Source organism: Microcebus murinus, chromosome 20, assembly GCF_040939455.1.
Source record: "Microcebus murinus isolate Inina chromosome 20, M.murinus_Inina_mat1.0, whole genome shotgun sequence".
NCBI classification, from domain to species: Eukaryota; Metazoa; Chordata; class Mammalia; order Primates; family Cheirogaleidae; genus Microcebus; species Microcebus murinus.
In genome coordinates, this window is record NC_134123.1 from 1,839,564 (window position 1) to 1,857,782 (window position 18,219).

The window sequence follows — 18,219 nt, forward strand, 5'->3', positions numbered from 1 at the left end:
CTGCAATCCTAGCACTCTGGGAGGCCAAGCTTTGAGCTCACGAGTTCCTTTGAGCTCAGCAGTTTGGGACCAGCCTGAGCAACAGCAAGACCCCATCTCTACTAAAAAAATAGAAAGAAATTAGCTGGACAACTAAAAATATTTAGCCGGGCATTGTGGCACAGGCCTGTAGTCCCGGCTACTCGGGAGGCTGAGGCAGAAGGATTGCTTAAGCCCAGGAGTTTGAGGTTGCTGTGAGCTGGGCTGACACCATGGCACTCTAGCCCCGGCAACAGAGTAAGACTCTGTCTCAAAATAAATAAATAAATAAACAATCCCAAGAACTTAGATCTGAGTCAAAGGGCTTCCAAGCATTCAATCCTTTTAAGTTTTAATTCTAGGATCCTATGTCTCTAATAATTACATTTTCTCAAGATTATTTAATTTTAATAGGCTCTTAAACAAATTGACTTAAAATCTAACAAACTGACTTAAACAGTTGTAGCTACTAGAAAAAATGAACTACTTTGTTAACCAGTAAAAAAAACTTCATATCTTGGCTGGGTGCAGTGGCTCACACCTACAATCCTAGCATTTTGGGAGGCTGAGGTGGGAAGATTACTTGAGGCCAAGAGTTCAAGACCAGCCTGAACAAGAGCTAGAACTCATCACTACAAAAAATAGAAAAATTAGCTGAGCGTTGTGGCACACGCCTGTAGTCCCAGCTACTTGGGAGGCTGAGGCAGGAGGATCACTTAAGCCCAGGAATTTGAGGTTGCAGTGAGCTATGATGATGCCACTGAACTCTAGACCAGGTGACAATGTGAGACTCTGTCCCCAAAAAAGAAAAAAACAGATCTCTATAAATAGTAATGCAGGCCGGGCGCGGTGGCTCACGCCTGTAATCCTAGCTCTCTGGGAGGCTGAGGCGGGCGGATTGCTCGAGGTAAGGAGTTTAAATAGTAATGCAGGCTGAGCCTCTGAAAGGGCTTACAAAAAATTGGAGTATCAGAAAACTAAAGAACTCACTTGACTTTCATTGTAAAACAGAACCACATAGACAAAGCTGTAAGTAGGCAGTAACTCTCATTGTCTAAAGATGAGTCTTCGAGTAAATGAAAGTAGTGACAGCATTAAACAGGCAAAGGCACTGAATTTATTTATTCTTGAAGAACGCAGAGCCTTCGGGGCGCTGGAGAACAGAAGAGGGCTTCACACACTGGGATGTTACCAGGGATGGACTCTGGGTGACCACATTATGAGCAATTTGGTTTCTGCTTCTTTGTATGTGTCTGCCTATACTGCATATTTTCTACAATAACCATTGATTTTTATCAGACAAAAGTATAAAAAGAACTGCATATTTAAGAAAAAACAGATTTTTACACAAATTATGTATTCTCATCAATTTAAAACAAAAGCCATCACCTAAGTGAGTGGATTTTCTAAACAAGAAAGAAAAGCCCTACTGTTAAGTACCATTAATACCCTATACATAGTAGGTACTCAATATGTATCTCTTGGTATGACCATTCACTATAGGTCACTATCAGATAAGCATCAGTCTTACTCATGAGCAAGTACTCCACGTATTCACATTAGAGATACCATCTGGATAACCCAATTCTCAGAAATGCCCTGTTAGTAAATTTACAGTCAATTTTATACTTACCTATTAGAATTCTATATGGTCATTTAATATGCTCTGGCAATTACATTATCATTTCCTTACCAATCTAGGAAGAAATCTTATCCACCATACAATCTATAATGTCAATGTTATTTTCACTATGCCAAAAAATAAAGTGTTTATATTGCAGTGATTTATCCTGCAGATGTGTTATTTATACACACACATTTATTATAAATCAAATACTGGAGAGGAAAAAAGAACAAAAATTACACACATAAAACAAAAGGTGTGAGGGAGATGATGTACTAGTGAACAGCAGGAAATTAAACTCCTAGCCTTACTTCCAATATGAAGTTTTGACAAGATTAAGATAAAGAACATAGCTTAAGCAGTTTGTGAACAGCTGCACAAGTCCCAAAATGATACCCCTTTTTTGCATTGTAAGTTGTATTGTTAACTTAAAGCTGTTTTGGTAAATAGTTGAACAGGTGCATCTAAGTTTGACACGTTACAGAAATATACAAGACCAAGATGAACAATTGTAAGGTAACCTAAATTTAAGAATCACTCTAAATGAACAATAAGATTATAACTGCTAAAAAGTTATTTTTAATAGAACCTTTCAACATTAACGTCTTCAAAGTATATTTTGATCAAGATACAAAGTGTAGCATTTGTGACATTCATCAAGCTTTTTACAGAATTAAGATAATTTTAGGTATCAATTTCAAGTTAAATGCCCTTAACTATACTTCTCACAAAAATAAGCTAAATTTAAAACAAAACAACAAAAAAATACACTAAGATATCCACAATAGATATTAAGCAACAAACTTAAATAAAATACTAAAATTTTCAAAAAAATATTGCTGAGAATTTTTTTATATACTAGATTAGATTTCCTTTACATAAACCACCTATATTTGGAAAAGCAGCTTCTTCTTCTGAATAGTTCTTTTCCTTTATGTGCCTGTAAACATCTTCCCAACATGTATACTGCTGTAAAGAACCATAAGACAAGTTATTCAAATACTGGGTCAATTCGCTTTAAGCTTTTAATAACCTTAATGTTTCAAGGCAACCCATTTTAAATCAAATGGGCTGAAAACACATTCTTTTTTTTTTGCAGTGAACAGAGTCTCACTCTGTTGCCTAAGCTAGAGTGCCATGGCCTCAGCCTAGCTCACAGCAACCTCAAACTCCTGAGCTCAAGCAATCCTCCTGCCTCAGCCTCCTGAGTAGCTGGGACTACAGGCATGCACCACGATGCCCAGCTAGTTTTTTTCTATATATTTTTAGTTGGCCAATTTCTTTCTATTTTTTTAGTAGAGACGGGGTATTGCTCTTGCTCAGGCTGGTCTCAAACTCTTGACCTTAAGCAATCTTCCCACCTCAGCCTCCCAGAGTGCTAGGATTACAGGCGTGAGCCACTGCGCCCGGCCTTCACATTCTTGAAGCTTCAACATGACTGGTGATTTACTTTAAACATATCAGACATGAGAGTTTGGTTGTGTGATCTTCCACACTCACCTTCCAACTCAATGGAGTCAGCAATGGAGAATGTGCCATGTACCACATAATGGCCAGGACAAACAATAACAGTGTCACCTTCATAGCAGGCATTTATAGCAGATAATGGATCCCTATGGAACTAGAAAACAATGACAAATTGCAAATACACCCCCAAAAAGCAACTTGAATATTAGTCCAGGTGTCTTCATGTCTCACTTTGAAAATGGAGCCAAAACTGCATATTGAAGTATCTCCTTTAATAGTACACTGAGCCCAATGCATGCTTGGTAAGTGACTACTACTGATAAAAGGCAGGGCTCTATTTCCCATTTCACAGAAAACTATCTCTGGAAGCTCCCATAAACCCTTTGTAGAATTCAGGAAAACCTACAATAAATCAGAAGAAAAAGAGCCACCCAGAGCAAGAAACTCTCCTTTACCTGAATTTCTGTTTCTTCCTCATAAGGGTCCTGGCAAAGCCTGTCGCTGAGCAGAGCACGCAGTAGGCCAGTTGTCATGGTAGAGGAGACCACATGGGTGACCTTCTGACCACTTGGACGGATGCCCTTTGCTTGGATATTAGAATTCTTCTGATAACCAAACACATACCTTGAAGAAACCAAACAGAGCTATCAGTTTTCAGTAAGACAGCTAGTAAGAAAAGATGCTAACTAGCTAAGATAACAAAGACACACATACCTCAACAAAGGATTCTCAATGAGTTTTAGCTTTTGTTTCAACTGTTCCATCTCCGAATACAATTTTAACCCTTCCACCATGGAGATATTTTCCTGCTCGGAATCAGAGTTACAATTTGATAAACTGCTCCTCAGATTTAAAAATTTTCTGTAACTCTCCTCACATTGAGACAACAAATTGCGGTAGTCAACAATAAGTCCTGAAGGAACTCGGTCTTCAAGAATGTCATAATGCCTGAAAGTTTAAAAGCAAATTGAAATCCATGGCCTTTCGGGCACATTTTCCTACCATTAAGACTGCATATTTAGTCCTCAAAGACCAAATAAGAAAAAAGTTTTATGGTATATAACTCAAGCACATCATAAATAAGTCTTTCTGATAGCACTCTATTATTAATGTAAGTAGAAAGAATTTTTTTTTTAATTTTATTTCACACTGGGTTTAAAAAAAAATTCTTAAGAAATGGGTAGCAGACGGCAATTTGGGAGTGAGGGTAGGGAGGGAAGTATCTCAAATTGTTTCACAACAATTTTTAAGATTACCATATTTATAGGATCAAATATTAGAAATGATTCAAATCATCTGTCTGTCCTTGCATTTAAAGCACTATAGCACAAAACTCTGAATATTTCCTCAGAAATATCATTAGAGAATTTCAAAAACATAAGTCTTTGAGATTCTGAGAAAAAAAACAAATAAAGCTGTCATTACTAAACTAGAGCAAGAGTAAAACAAAATAACCAGGTACTAGAAAACCTTATTAGCACTTTAAATTTATTAATGTATATACCTTCTCAAATATAAAGACAGATCAAAAAATATTTCTAGATATAATAAAATAATTTATAAATGTACAATCAACTTGATGGGTAAAAATTAATGGATTTGAAAATAAAGTACAATATGTTAAAATAATTGCTTTAATTCTCAGTAAAAGGTATATTAACTAGCTATTTCTTAGGTCAGAGCTTCTCAACCCTGGCTAAATAATAAATCACCTGGAGAGCTTTTAAAAATACAGGTGCTCAGGCTTCCAGACCAATTAAATTGGTCTCTAGAAGTAGGTTTTTTTTAGTCTTAAGGATAATTCTGTTGGCTAGAAGTAGGTATTGTTTTAAGTTCCCTAGAGACGATAACGTGCAGCCAAGGTTGAGACTATTGCCTTAGATGATATTTTTTTAACTTAGTCATGCTCTGAATAAGATGGAGAAAAAAAAAAAAAAACCCAGAACCACATCCTGAACAAATTTACATCAAATTATGGTGAACATTCAAATATTTAAAATGAATATAAAATAACTTTTTCCTGTTTTTCAAGTAAATGAATTAGGTGAAGCCTGAAAAGCAAAGATTATGACTCAAATTTTAAAATAAATTTCTTAGCATTTCCAATATCCATGCCAGTTAGCTTATTTCTTCTTATTATAATAATATTTTGTAGTCTAGAAGCAATGAACCTAACGTCTGTGTCTCAAACACCTAAGTTCTGAAGCAGTGTGTTTTGAATTAGAAAGGAAAACATTTACTGCACAGTGCAAAATCAAGACAGTACGGTTAGATTCCTTTTAAATCTTGCCTGTTGCTAGCTCTAATCCTATCTTAGCCCAGGGACCTTTTTAAAGAATCTGCTCAATTTGACAGCAGTCCAGTCTCCCCATCAAGTACTGTAGTTTCTTCCCCATAACTAAAACAATGCCTCCCTTATGCTTTCCCATCTTCCAGTGATGAACAAGGTATGTGTGTAAATCATTTCTTCTTGTTAACATGTGCAAGGCTGTCAAATCAGAAGACAATTTTTTTCCAAGTAAAAATCAAATTTGCCAGAAAGACATGAAATTCACCTACCATTATATTTCACTTCAATCAAAACCATTCGTTGCTCTTTAAAAGCAAGTGTAGCAAATCTAGAAAACATTCAACCTTATTGAAATTCTGTGATTTTATTAAATACACTATGGGAAAATAGGAAATGCACAATGGAAAAACTGGAAAGCTAAATAGAAATCACAGCCAATTTATGAAAAGCTGAAATCAGACAGACATAATTCTAAACCAAGTAGAATCACTAACCAGACTTTCATATAGCTCTCATTTTATTATTATTTACTATTTAAAACACAAGAAATCTACTCCATCAAACTGGGTTCCACAAAAATATAAAGGCTTACTGCCTTTGCTTATATAGGCAAATCATCTTTCACACAAGGATAAAAAATTATCTTCTACAATTTTTTTTTGGAGTGAGAGTTAAAACTTTATTTTTATTGCAGCACTACCTATTAAATTACTGCTCATGAATACAAGAAAAAAAAATGACTGGTCATAGAGCACCATTCTAGGGGAAAAGTAAATGCCACATTTAATAAGATCAGTAGAATACTTGTATTTGGGTTGCATGTTTAATTTAGGTATTTTTGTATGGAAGGGGTTTTTCCTGCCAAAAGATGATAAATTAGAAGAATGTGTTTAGGTATTCTGAAAGTTTTTTTTTTTTTTTTTTTTTTTTTTTCAGACAGAGTCTCACTTTGTTGCCCAGGCTAGAGTGAGTGCCGTGGCGTCAGCCTGGCTCACAGCAACCTCAATCTCCGGGGCTCAGCGATCCTACTGCCTCAGCCTCCCAAGTAGCTGGGACTACAGGCATGCGCCACTATGCCCAGCTAATTTTTTGTATATATATTTTTAGTTGGTCAATTAATTTATTTCTATTTTTGGTAGAGACGGGGTCTCGCTCAGGCTGGTTTCGAACTCCTGACCTCGAGCAATCCGCCCGCCTCGGCCTCCCAAAGTGCTAGGATTACAGGCGTGAGCCACCGCGCCCGGCCTTCTGAAAGTTTTTATTCACTACCAATATTAACTATTTAGCATTTTCATCTATTTGTCAAATAAGATTTAAGGAAAGAGCTTAACTAAACATGCTGAGATAAGTCTGTTACTTTTTTTTTTTTGAGACAGAGTCTCACTTTGTTGTCCAGGCTAGAGTGAGTGCCGTGGCGTCAGCCTAGCTCACAGCAACCTCAAACTCCAGGGCTCAAGTGATCCTCCTGCCTCAGCCTTCCGAGTAGCTGGGACTGCAGGCATGTGCCACAATGCCTGGCTAATTTTATATATATATATACATATATATATATATTAATTGGCCAATTAATTTCTTTCTATTTATAGTAGAGACGGGGTCTCAACTCTTGCTCAGGCTGGTTTCAAACTCCTGACCTCGAGCAATCCGCCCGCCTTGGCCTCCCAGAGTGCTAGGATTACAGGCGTGAGCCACGGCGCCCGGCCAAGTCTGTTACTTTAGCCTACTTTATTTTGCTATAGAAACTTAGAGTAAAGCCACATTCTTTAAAAAATTAAAGCAAAAAAGTCTTCTATAATTCAAATAATTTCAGTTTTCAAACAATTGCCTTTGAGTTTAACAAAGGACTTTTAATACACTAGCTCAATTGAATTTTATTCAGATTTACAAAACAGTGAGCTATTAACTTAGATGTTCTTGAACTCCTTGCTTTTTAGACTCAGACTATAAACACTAAAAGCATGTGTATGTTAACTTGTACAAGTTTCATTTAATAACTTGTCAAAGGGTTGTACTATTTGTATGTGGTGTATTTTTGGCTATGGAACCCTGGAGTATACGTGTGTATCTCACACAGGTAAAAGTAAACCATGGATAACTATTTTTCCAACACATGTAAGGTCAATAACAAATACTTACAATCTCAATCGAGGTTCAACACATCTGACAAAATAATCGTACTCATCCTCCTCTTCTTCATCCCAACTCCTCCAAATGTTTTGGTAGAAAAACCTGAAAAAGAACTTAGTATTGTTCAAATTCAATTGCTGGCTCAAAATATTAGGATATTAGAAGTAGAAGAGATAAGGAGTAAATCAAAACAACCTTCATATTCTTAGAGAATGTTGCATATTTTCTATGATTGATAGTCATGAGTTACACAAGATAGAGACTCTCTTTGGATCATCTAGAGAAGTTTATCCACATTAGTTTTGTTAGGACTTTCCTTTTGTCAGACGAACTATTTATTGATTACCAGTAACAAGGTGAATGTGAGGGCCACTTGTTGAGATAGAAAAGACCAGGAGAGAAACAGGTTTGGGGTTGAAAATAAAGAGTTCTGTTTTCACCATGTTCAGGTTGAGATGCCTATTTGACCTCCGAGTAAGTGATATCAAGTATGCAGACAAATATACAAGCCCAGAGCTTAAGGAAAGGAAAGGTTAGGGCTAGAGATATTAATCTGGGAGTTGTCAGCATATTGATAGTATTAAAGCAATAGATGAGATCATCTAGGGAAATAATATAAAGCAGTAGTTCTCAACCCTGGCTGCATATTAGAGTGCCCTGGGATGCTTTTAAAAATTGATTCCCTATCCCAGCCCAATAAATCAGAATCTCTCAGGGAAGGAGGATTAGTATCCATATTGTTTTAAAGCTCCCCAGGAGATTTAACAATTTTTTTATTATGGAAAACTCTAAATATATATAAGATCAGAGAAAATAGTATCATGAATACCATGTATCCATCACCCAGCTTCAACAATTATCAACTCATAGGCAATCTTATTTCATCTCTACCTCATCCATTTACCCTCTGCTCTTCTCCCCCAACCATACTGACAATGGATTATTTTGAAGCAAATTTCAGGATTATCAAATCATTCATAAATTTTTAGTATGTATCTCAAAAATAAATTTTTGTACAAAAAAAGTTCTAATTCCAGGCCGGGAGCAGTGGCTCACGCTTGTAATCCTGGCACTCTGGGAGGCCGAGGCGGGCGGATTGCTCAAGGTCAGAAGTTCAAAACCAGCCTGAGCGAGACCCTGTCTCTACTATAAAAATAGAAAGAAATTAATTGGCCAACTAATATATATATATTTTATATATATATATATATATATATATATATATATATATATATATATATATAAAAATTAGCCGGGCATGGTGGCGAATGCCTGTAGTCCCAGCTACTCGGGAGGCTGAGGCAGCAGGATTGCTTAAGCCCAGGAGTTTGAGGTTGCTGTGAGCTAGGCTGACGCCATGGCACTCACTCTAGCCTGGGCAACAAAGCGAGACTCTGTCTCAAAAAAAAAAAAAAGTTCTAATTCCTTAATATTATCAAACATCCAGTGTTCAAATTCCCCTAATTGTCCCTTTTGCTGCTGTTTGAAGGTTGACTTGTTCAAATTAGGATCCAAACAAGGGTCAGCTGTTACATTTAATTAATATTATCTCTTGGCTGGGATGGTGGCTCACACCTGTAATCCTAGTACTCTGGGAGGTCAAAGTGGTAGGACTGCTTGAGGTCAGGAGTTCTAGACCAGCCTCAGCAAGAGGAAGACCCAATCTCTACTAAAAATAGAAAGAAATCAGCCAGGCAACTAAAAATAGAAAAAATTAACCAGTTGTGGTGGGGTATGCCTGTAGTCCCAAGCTACTAGGGAGGCTGAGGCAGGAGGATCACTTGAGCTCAGGAGTTTGAAGTTGCTGTGAGCTATGCTGATGCCACAGCACACTAGCCCAGGCAACAGAGCAAAACTCTAATACAGCAAGTATCCACACAAGCAAGCACCTTCAGAAGAACCAAAAATCAGCTGAGTGATTTTATATCAAGGAAAGAGGCACATTAGAGGGCAGATAAGACAGTTTTGGATTGCCTGTGCCACCCCTCCGCTATTCCCCGCAAGTGCCCCCCCCCAGCACCCGAGTGGAGAGAGAATCTGTGTGCCCAGGCAAAGGAGAGAGAGGTGATTATAGGGCTTTGCATCAAAACTCAGGGCCGCCCTGGCACAGGGGAACACAACACAGGGCAGAATTCTGCCGGTGCCCATGGAGGGAGCATTTTGACTAGCCTGGCCAGAGGGAAATCCTCTGCCTGGAAGCCTGAGTTCCCACCGGCCCCACAACTGGCAGACAAAGAGCAGCTTGGGGCCTGGACTAACCTCATACAACAGTCAGGCCACAGAGCTGCAATCCCTGGGTAATTCCTGTGACTGTGCTAACTCAAAGCCAGTGGACTTGGGGTGCACGTGATCCAGCAGCTGCAGCCAAACCAGTGCCTGTGTCACCCCTCCCCCAACTATAGGCAGTACAGCCCAGGTAGAGTCTTCTTCCACTTGAGGAAAGGAAAGGTAAGAGCTCAGAAGTCTTTGTTCCGCAACTTGGATACCAGCTTAGCCACAGTAAAATAAAATGCCAAGCAGACTCCTAAGTGCTCTGAGTCTCGACCCTGGTTCCTAGATAGCATTTCTGGACCTAACCTGGGCCAGAAGGAAATATGTTACCTTGAAGAGAATGACCCAGTCCTGGCAAGATTCACCACTTGCCGACTAAAGAGCCTTTGGGCTCAGAGGTAGCCAAGCAACAGTTACCATTGGCTTTGGGTGAGACTGGGCTGGCTTCAGGTATGACCTGGCACTGGTGGCCACAAGGGATGTCCTCATGACTCCTCCCCCAACTCCAGCAGTCCAGCAAAGAGAATGAAGCAAGAGAGTCAAGACCGCCTGGTAATCCTCTTGTATCTTACCCAAACTCACCAAAGTGGTACCACCAGAAGTCTGCAAGAGTTGCAGCATTTCTGCAGTGATCAAAGACTTAAATCACAACACTCAATTCCCTTTGAATATCTGGAAAGTCTTATCAAGAAGGATGGGTTCAAACAAGCCCAGACTGTGAAGATTAAAATAAATATAGGCTGGGCACAGTGGCTCACACCTATAATCCTAGCACCCCAGGAGGCCGAGTCGGCCGGATTGCTCAAGCTCAGGAGTTCGAAAGGAGCCTGAGCAAGACCCCATCTCTACTAAAAATAGAAAGAAATTAATTGGCCAACTAAAAATATATATACAAAAAATTAGCCGGGCATGGTGGCACATGCCTGTAGTCCCAGCTACTTGGGAGGCTGAGGCAGGAAGATTGCTTGAGCCCAGAGATTGAGGTTGCTGTGAGCTAGACTGACGCCACGGCACTCACTCTAGTCTGGGCAACAAAGTGAGACTCTGTCTCAAAAATAAATAAATAAATAAATATATAACTCTTCAATGCCAGACATCTATGAACATCCACAGGCAACGAGAACATCCAGGAAGACATGACCTCACCCAACAAACTAAATGAGGTACCAGTGACCAATCCCTGAATAATGGAGATAGGTGACCTTTCAGATACAGAATTCAAAATAGCTGTCTTGAAGAACCTCAGTAAACCTCAAGACAACACAGAGAAGGAATTCAGAAGCCTATCAGATGGCCGGGTGCGGTGGCTCACACCTGTAATCCTAGCACTCTGGGAGGCCGAGGTGGGAGGATCACTCAAGGTGAGGAGTTCTAGACCAGCCTGAGCAAGAGCGAGACCCCATTTCTACTATAAACAGAAAGAAATTAATTGGCCAACTAAAAATATATATATATAAAAAATTATCTGGGCATGGTGGCACATGCCTGTAGTCCCAGCTATTCAGGAGGCTGAGGCAGGAGGATCGCTTGAGCCCTGGAGTTTGATGTTGCTGTGAGCTAGGCTGATGCCACGGCACTCACTCTAGCCTAGGCAAGAGAGACTCTGTCTCAAAAAAAAAAAAAAAAAAAAAAGAAGCCAATCAGAGAAATTTAACAGAGATGGAAATATAATAAAAAAAAAAAAATCAAGCAGAAATTCTAGAGCTTCAAGAATTCAATTGACAAATTGAGACATGCATCAGAGTCACTCAACAGCAAAACTGACCAAGCAGAAGAAAGAATTAGCAAGCTTGAAGATCAGGCTACTTGAAAATACATAGTCAGAAAAGAAAAAGAATAAATAAGAATAAAGTCTACAAGATCTAGAAAATATCCTCAAAAGAACAAATCTAAGAGTTATTGGCCTTAAAGAGGAGGTAGAGAGAAAGATTGGGGTAGAAAATTCATTTAAAGAAATAATAACACTAGCACTTTGGGAGGCCGAGGCAGGCGGATTGCTCAAGGTCAGGAGTTCGAAACCAGCCTGAGCGAGACTCCGTCTCTACCAAAAATAGAAAGAAATTAATTGACCAACTAAAAATATGTATACAAAAAATTGGCCGGGCATGATGGCGCATGCCTGTAGTCCCAGCTACTCGGGAGGCTGAGGCAGGAGGATCGCTTGAGCACAGGAGATTGAGGTTGCTGTGAGCGAGGCTGACGCCATGGCACTCACTCTAGCCTGGGCAACAAAGTGAGACTCTGTCTCAAAAAAAAAAAAAAAAAAAAGAAATAATAACAGATAACTTTCCAAACCTAGAGAAAGATATAAATATTCAGGTACAAGAAGGTCATAGAACACCAAGCAGATTTAACCCAAACAAGACTACCTCAAGGTATTTAATAATCAAGCTCCCAATGGTCATGGATAAAGAGAAGGTCCTAAGGGAAGGAAGAAAAAAGAAAAAGATAACACAAAAGAGCTCCAATATGTCTGGCAGCACACTTCTCAGTGGAAACCTTATAGGCCAGGATAGAGTAGCATGACATATTCAAAATGCTGAAGGAAAAAACCTTAACCCTAGAATGTTATATCCTGCAAAAATATCCTTCAGACATGAAAGAGAAATAAAGAATTTCCCAGACAAACAAAAGCTAAGGGATTTCATGAACATCAGACCTGTTCTATAAGAAATGCTAAAAAGAGTTCTTCAATCTGAAAGAAAAGTACATTAATGAACAATAAATCTTCTGAAGGTATACAACTCACTGGTAACAGTAAGAACACAAATACAGAATACTCTAGTGCTCCAATTGTGGTATATAAACCATTTCTATCTTGAGGAGGAAGACTAAAAGACAAACCTATCAAATATAACAACTTTTTGAGAGATAGTATAAAACGATATGGATGGAAACAACAAAAAGATAAAAAGTGGAGCAGGGGGAGATAAAGTTAAAGGGTAAAATTTCTGATAGATTTCTCTTTCCTTGTTTATTCATTTCTCTGTAAGCAGAGTTGTCATATGTTTAAAATAATTGGTTATAAAATGTTTTTTGCAAGCCTTGTGTTAACCTGAAACCAAAAAACCTACAACAGATACACAAAAAATAAAAAGCAAGAAATTAAAACACAGAAAATCACTTTCGTGCTCACTTTGGCAGCACATATACTAAAATTGGAACGATACAGAGAAGATTAACATGGCCCCTGCGTGAGGATGACACGCAGAAAAAAAAAGATTAAAAAAAAAAAAAGAAAATCACTTTCAACAAAAGAAGATAGAAAGGAAATAAGAAAGAAAGGACCACAAGACAACCAGAAATCAAATAACGAAATGGTGGTAAGTCCTTACCTATCAATAATAACATTGAATGTAAATGGACTAAACTCTCCAATCAAAAGACATAGAGTGGCTGAATGGATAAAAAAAAAACAGCCAACTATATGTTGTCTACAAGAAACATACTTTACCTATAAAGACAAGACACACATAGACTGAAAACAAAGGGATGGAAAAGGATATTCCATTGCAAATGAAACCACAAAAGAGCAACAGTAGCTATACTTCTGGCAGATAAAATAGATTTCAAGACAAAAACTATAAAAGGAGACAAAGAAAGTCATTATATAATGACAAAGGGATCAATTCAACAAGAGAATATAACAATTCTAAATATATATGCACTCAACACTGAAGTATCCATATATATAATGCAAATATTATCAGAGCCAAAGAGAGCTAGACCACAGTACAATAACCACTGGAGACCTGGACACTCTACTTTTAGCACTGGACAGACCATCCAGACAGAAAATCAACAATGAAACATTGGGCTTAACCTGCACTATAGACCAAATGGACCTAATAGGTATTTACAGAACCTTTCATTCAACAGATGCAGAATTCATATTCTCCTCCTCAGTTCATGGATCTTCCTCAATGGTAGACCATATATTAAGCCACCAAAAAAGTCTAAAAAAATTCAAAAAATTTGACATCATACCAAGTATTATCTTTGACCACAGTGCAATAAAACTAGAAATCAATAAAGAAAAGAAACATTGGAAAATATACAAACACATGGAAATTAAGCAATATGCTCCTGAATGACCAATGGATCAATGAAGAGATTAAGAAGGGAATTAAAAAATTTTTCAAAACAAATGACAATGAAAACACAACACATCAAAACCTAGGGGAGGCAGGGCGCGGTGGCTCACACCTGTAATCCTAGCACCTTGGGAGGCCAAGGCAGGTGGTTCGTTTGAGCTCAGGAGTTCGAGATCAGCCTGAGCAAAAGCGAGACACCATCTCTACCAAAAATAGAAAAAGTTAGCCGGGCATGGTGGCACATGCCTGTAGTCCCAGCTACTCGGGAGGCTGAGGCAGGAGGATTGCTTGAGCCCAGGAGTTTGAGGTTCCAGTGAGCTAGGCTGACGCCATGTCACTCTAGTCTAGCCAGGGCAACAGAGTAAGACTCTGTCTCAAAAAAAAAAAAAAAAAAAAAAAAACCTAGGGGATACAGCACGAGAAAGTTTACAGCAATAAGTGCCTACATCAAAAAAGTAGAAAAGCGTCATATAAACAACCTAATAATACAGCTCAAAGAACTAGAAAAACAAGAGAAAACCAAATCCAAAATTAGAAAAAAAGAAACAAAGATCAGAACAGAAATAAATGAAATTGAAACAAACAAAAAAAATCAATGAAAAAGTTGGTTTTTTGAAAAGATAAACAAAATAGACATACCTTTAGCTAGACTAAGAAAAAAAGATGACCCAAATAAATAAAATCAGAGATGAAAAAGGAGAAACTACAACTGACTGCAGAAATCCAATGGACCATTAGAGACTACTACAAGCAACTATATGCCAATAAATTAGAAAACCTAGAAGAAATGGATAAATTCCTAGATATAACCTACCAAGATTGAACAAGGAAGAAATCCAACACCTGAATAAACCAATAACAAGTAACAAGACAGAAGCAGTAATAAGTCTCCCATCAAAGAAAAGCCCAGGACCTGATGGCTTCACTGCCGAATTCTACCAAGCATTCAAAGAACTAAAACCAATCCTACTTAAACTATTCCAAAAAATCAAGGAGGAGGAGATACTCCCAGACTCATTCTACAAGGCCTGTATCACCCTGATACCAAAACCAGACAAAGACACAAGAAAAAAAGAAAACTATAGGCCAGTATATCTGAAGAACTTAGATGCAAAAATCCTAAATAAAAAACTTAGCAAACTGAATTCAACAACACATTAAAAAGATTATTCATCATGATCAAGAGGGATTCATCCCAGGGATGCAAGAATGGTTCCATCAATGTGATACATAATATCAACAGAACAAAGGACAAAAACCATATGATCATTTCAACTAATGCTGAAAAAGCATTCAATACAATTCAAATCCCTTCATGATAAAAATTCTCAAAAAACTGGATATGGAAGGAAATTAGCCTCAACACAATAAAAGCCATATATGACAGACCCACAACTAGTATCATACTGAATGGGGAAAAACTGAAAGGCTTTCTTCTAAGATCTGGAATAAGACAAGAATGCCCACTTTCACCACTGCTATTCAACATAATACTGGAAATTCCAACTAAAGCAATCGGACAGGAGAATGCAATAAAGTATATACAAATTGGACAAGAAGTAGTCAAATTATTCTTGCTTGCAGAAAATATAATCATATATCTAGAGAAACCTAAAGACTTCACACACACAAAAAAAAAAACCTATTAGAACTGATAAATAAATTCAGTAAAGTTGAAGGATATACAAAGTCAACATACAAAAATCAGTAGCATAGCTGGGCACGGTGGCTCACACTTGTAATCCTAACACTCTGGGAGCCCCAGGAGAGAGGATCGCTCAAGGTCAGGAGTTCAAGACCAGCCTGAGCAAGAGCAATACTTCGTCTCTACTAAAAATAGAAAGAAATTAATTGGCCAACTAAAAATATAGAGAGAGGCCGGGTGCAGTGGCTCATACCTGTAATCCTAGCACTCTGGGAGGCCGAGGTGAGCGGATCGTTTGAGCACAGGAGTTCTAGGCCAGCCTGAGCAAGAGCAAGACACAGTCTCTACTAAAAATAGAAAGAAATTAATTGGCCAACTAAAAATATATAGAAAAAATTAGCTGGGCATGGTGGTGCATGCCTGTAGTCCCAGCTACTCGGGAGGCTGACACAGAAGGATTGCTTGAGCCCAGGAGTTTGAGGTCGCTGTAAGCTAGGCTGACACCATGACACTCTAGCCTGGGCAACAGAGTGAGACTCTGTCTCAAAAAAAAAAAAAAAAAAAAAAAAAAAATCAGTAGCATTTCTATATGCCAATGGTTTAAACAATCTGAAAAAGAAACCAAGAAAATAACTCCATTTATAATACCTACAAATAAAATAAAATACCTAGGAATAAACTTAACCAAAGAAGTCAAAGATAATAAAAACAATAAAATGTTGATGAAAGAAGTTGAAGTGGATACAAAAAAATGGAAAGATATTCCATGCCCATGGATTGGAAGAATAAATGTTGTTAAAATGTCCATACTACCCAAAGCAATCTACAGATAAATACCAATGACAAGGCCGGGCGCGGTGGCTCACGCCTGTAATCCTAGCTCTCTGGGAAGCCGAGCCGGGCGGATGGTTTGAGTTCAGGAGTTCGAAACCAACCTGAGCAAGAGCGAGACCCCGTCTCTACTAGAAATAGAAAGAAATTAATTGGCCAACTAATATATACAGAAAAAAATTAGCCGGGCATGGTGGCGCGTGCCTGTAGTCCCAGCTACTCGGGAGGCTGAGGCAGCAGGATCGCTTGAGCCCAGGAGTTTGAGGTTGCTGTGAGCTAGGCTGATGCCACAGCACTCACTCTAGCCTGGGCAACAAAGCGAGACTCTGTCTCAAAAAAAAAAAAAAAAAAAATACCAATGACATTCTTCACAGACATAGAAAAAATAATCCTAAAATTTACGTGGAACCACAAAAGACCCAGAAGAGCCAAAGCCATCCTAAGCAAAAAGAACAAAACTGGAGGAACCATATTACCTGACTTTAAACTACAGTACAGAGCTGTAATAACCAAAACAGCATGGTACTGGCATAAAAACAGACACATAGACCAATGGAACAGAATAGAGAACCCTGAAATAAATCCACACATCTATAGTGAACTTATACTCGACAAAGGTGCCAAGAACATACAGGGAAAGGACAATGTCTTCAATAAATGGTGCTGGGAAAACTGGATACCTATATAAAGAAGAATGAAACTAGACCTTTATCTCTCACCATATATGAAAAAACTCAAATGAAAATGGATTAAAGACTTAAATCTAAGAACTGAAACTATGAAACTACTAAAAGAAAACATTGGGGAATAAGATGTAGAATGATGGTTACCAGAGGCTGGGAAGGGTAACAGGGAGGGGGAGAAAAGGTGAGTATGGTTAATGGGTGCAAAAATAAGAGTTAGATAGAATGAACAATATTTGCTAGAACAACAAAGTGACTATAATCAAAAGTTAGGGTATATTTTAAAATTAGAATTGCAATGTTCCTAACACAAAGAAACGTTAAATGCCTAAGGTGATGGATACCCCAATTACCCTGATTTGGTTAATTCACACTGTATGCCTATATCAAAATATTGCCTGTATTCCATTAATATAAAGATATATAACTATTGTGTGCCCATAATTTTTTTAAATAGAAATTTGCTGATGTTTTTATAACCAGAAATATGTCATAAGAACTTTCACTCTTGTTTATATCAATTAGGCTATGATGAAATTGTTTTCACTATATGTTGTTTCACTTAAAATCAGTTTCCAAGAACCTATTCACAGTGTTAAGTGAGGACTTATTGTAATGCCTGAACATCTCCATGAGGTTGAGTTTGATCAATGGATTCAGATATTGTCAGCCTGATTCCCTCCACTACAAAGTTCCCTATCAGTTTTTCACCTAATGGTTAAAGCAGTCAGAGATGATCACTGTCTACCACTTTTATTTCATTAGTGATTACAAAATACTGATATCCTTTTTCTATCATTCCTTCTTCATGTACTGGTTGGAACACATCTATCCAAAAGAATCTCCAGGTGATTCTAATATGTTTCCAAGGGTGATTAGAGAAAGAATAGAGAGCCTAGGGATGTTCCCTATGTAGCTCTAACATTCTAGTTTGAGCATGAGAGGAAGAGCTGGCCAAGATGACTAAGAAAGCAAGGCACCAAGATACCAACTGAGCAGTGGCATTGCAGAAACTGAGAGGAGAGTGAGTTAAGAAGACGGGAATGATCAAACACCTAGAATGTGGCCAAGAGGTTAAGCAAGATGAGATCAGAGAAGTGTCAGCTGGATATAATAACATGGAAGTCTTTGGTGACCTTGAGCACAATTTCAGTTGTGAAGCCAGTATA

At 38.1% G+C, this 18,219-nt stretch overlaps 1 protein-coding gene and 1 non-coding gene across 2 annotated transcripts in view; one reads left to right on the top strand and one right to left on the bottom strand.

Annotated features, from left to right (window-relative positions):
* Positions 1-18,219, bottom strand: part of SHCBP1 (SHC binding and spindle associated 1) — a 47,348-nt gene that overhangs the window by 19,930 nt on the left and 9,199 nt on the right. Inside the window, exons 5-8 of the mRNA XM_075995598.1 lie at positions 7,536-7,628; positions 3,824-4,057; positions 3,565-3,733; positions 3,143-3,263 (exon numbers count right to left, since the gene is read on the bottom strand). Coding sequence (XP_075851713.1) covers positions 3,143-3,263; positions 3,565-3,733; positions 3,824-4,057; positions 7,536-7,628 — 617 coding nt within the window. The remainder of the gene's footprint in view (positions 1-3,142; positions 3,264-3,564; positions 3,734-3,823; positions 4,058-7,535; positions 7,629-18,219) is intronic.
* On the top strand, positions 12,926-13,032 carry LOC142862991 (U6 spliceosomal RNA). Its single transcript, XR_012913882.1, has one exon. It is a non-coding gene; the product is annotated as a U6 spliceosomal RNA (small nuclear RNA).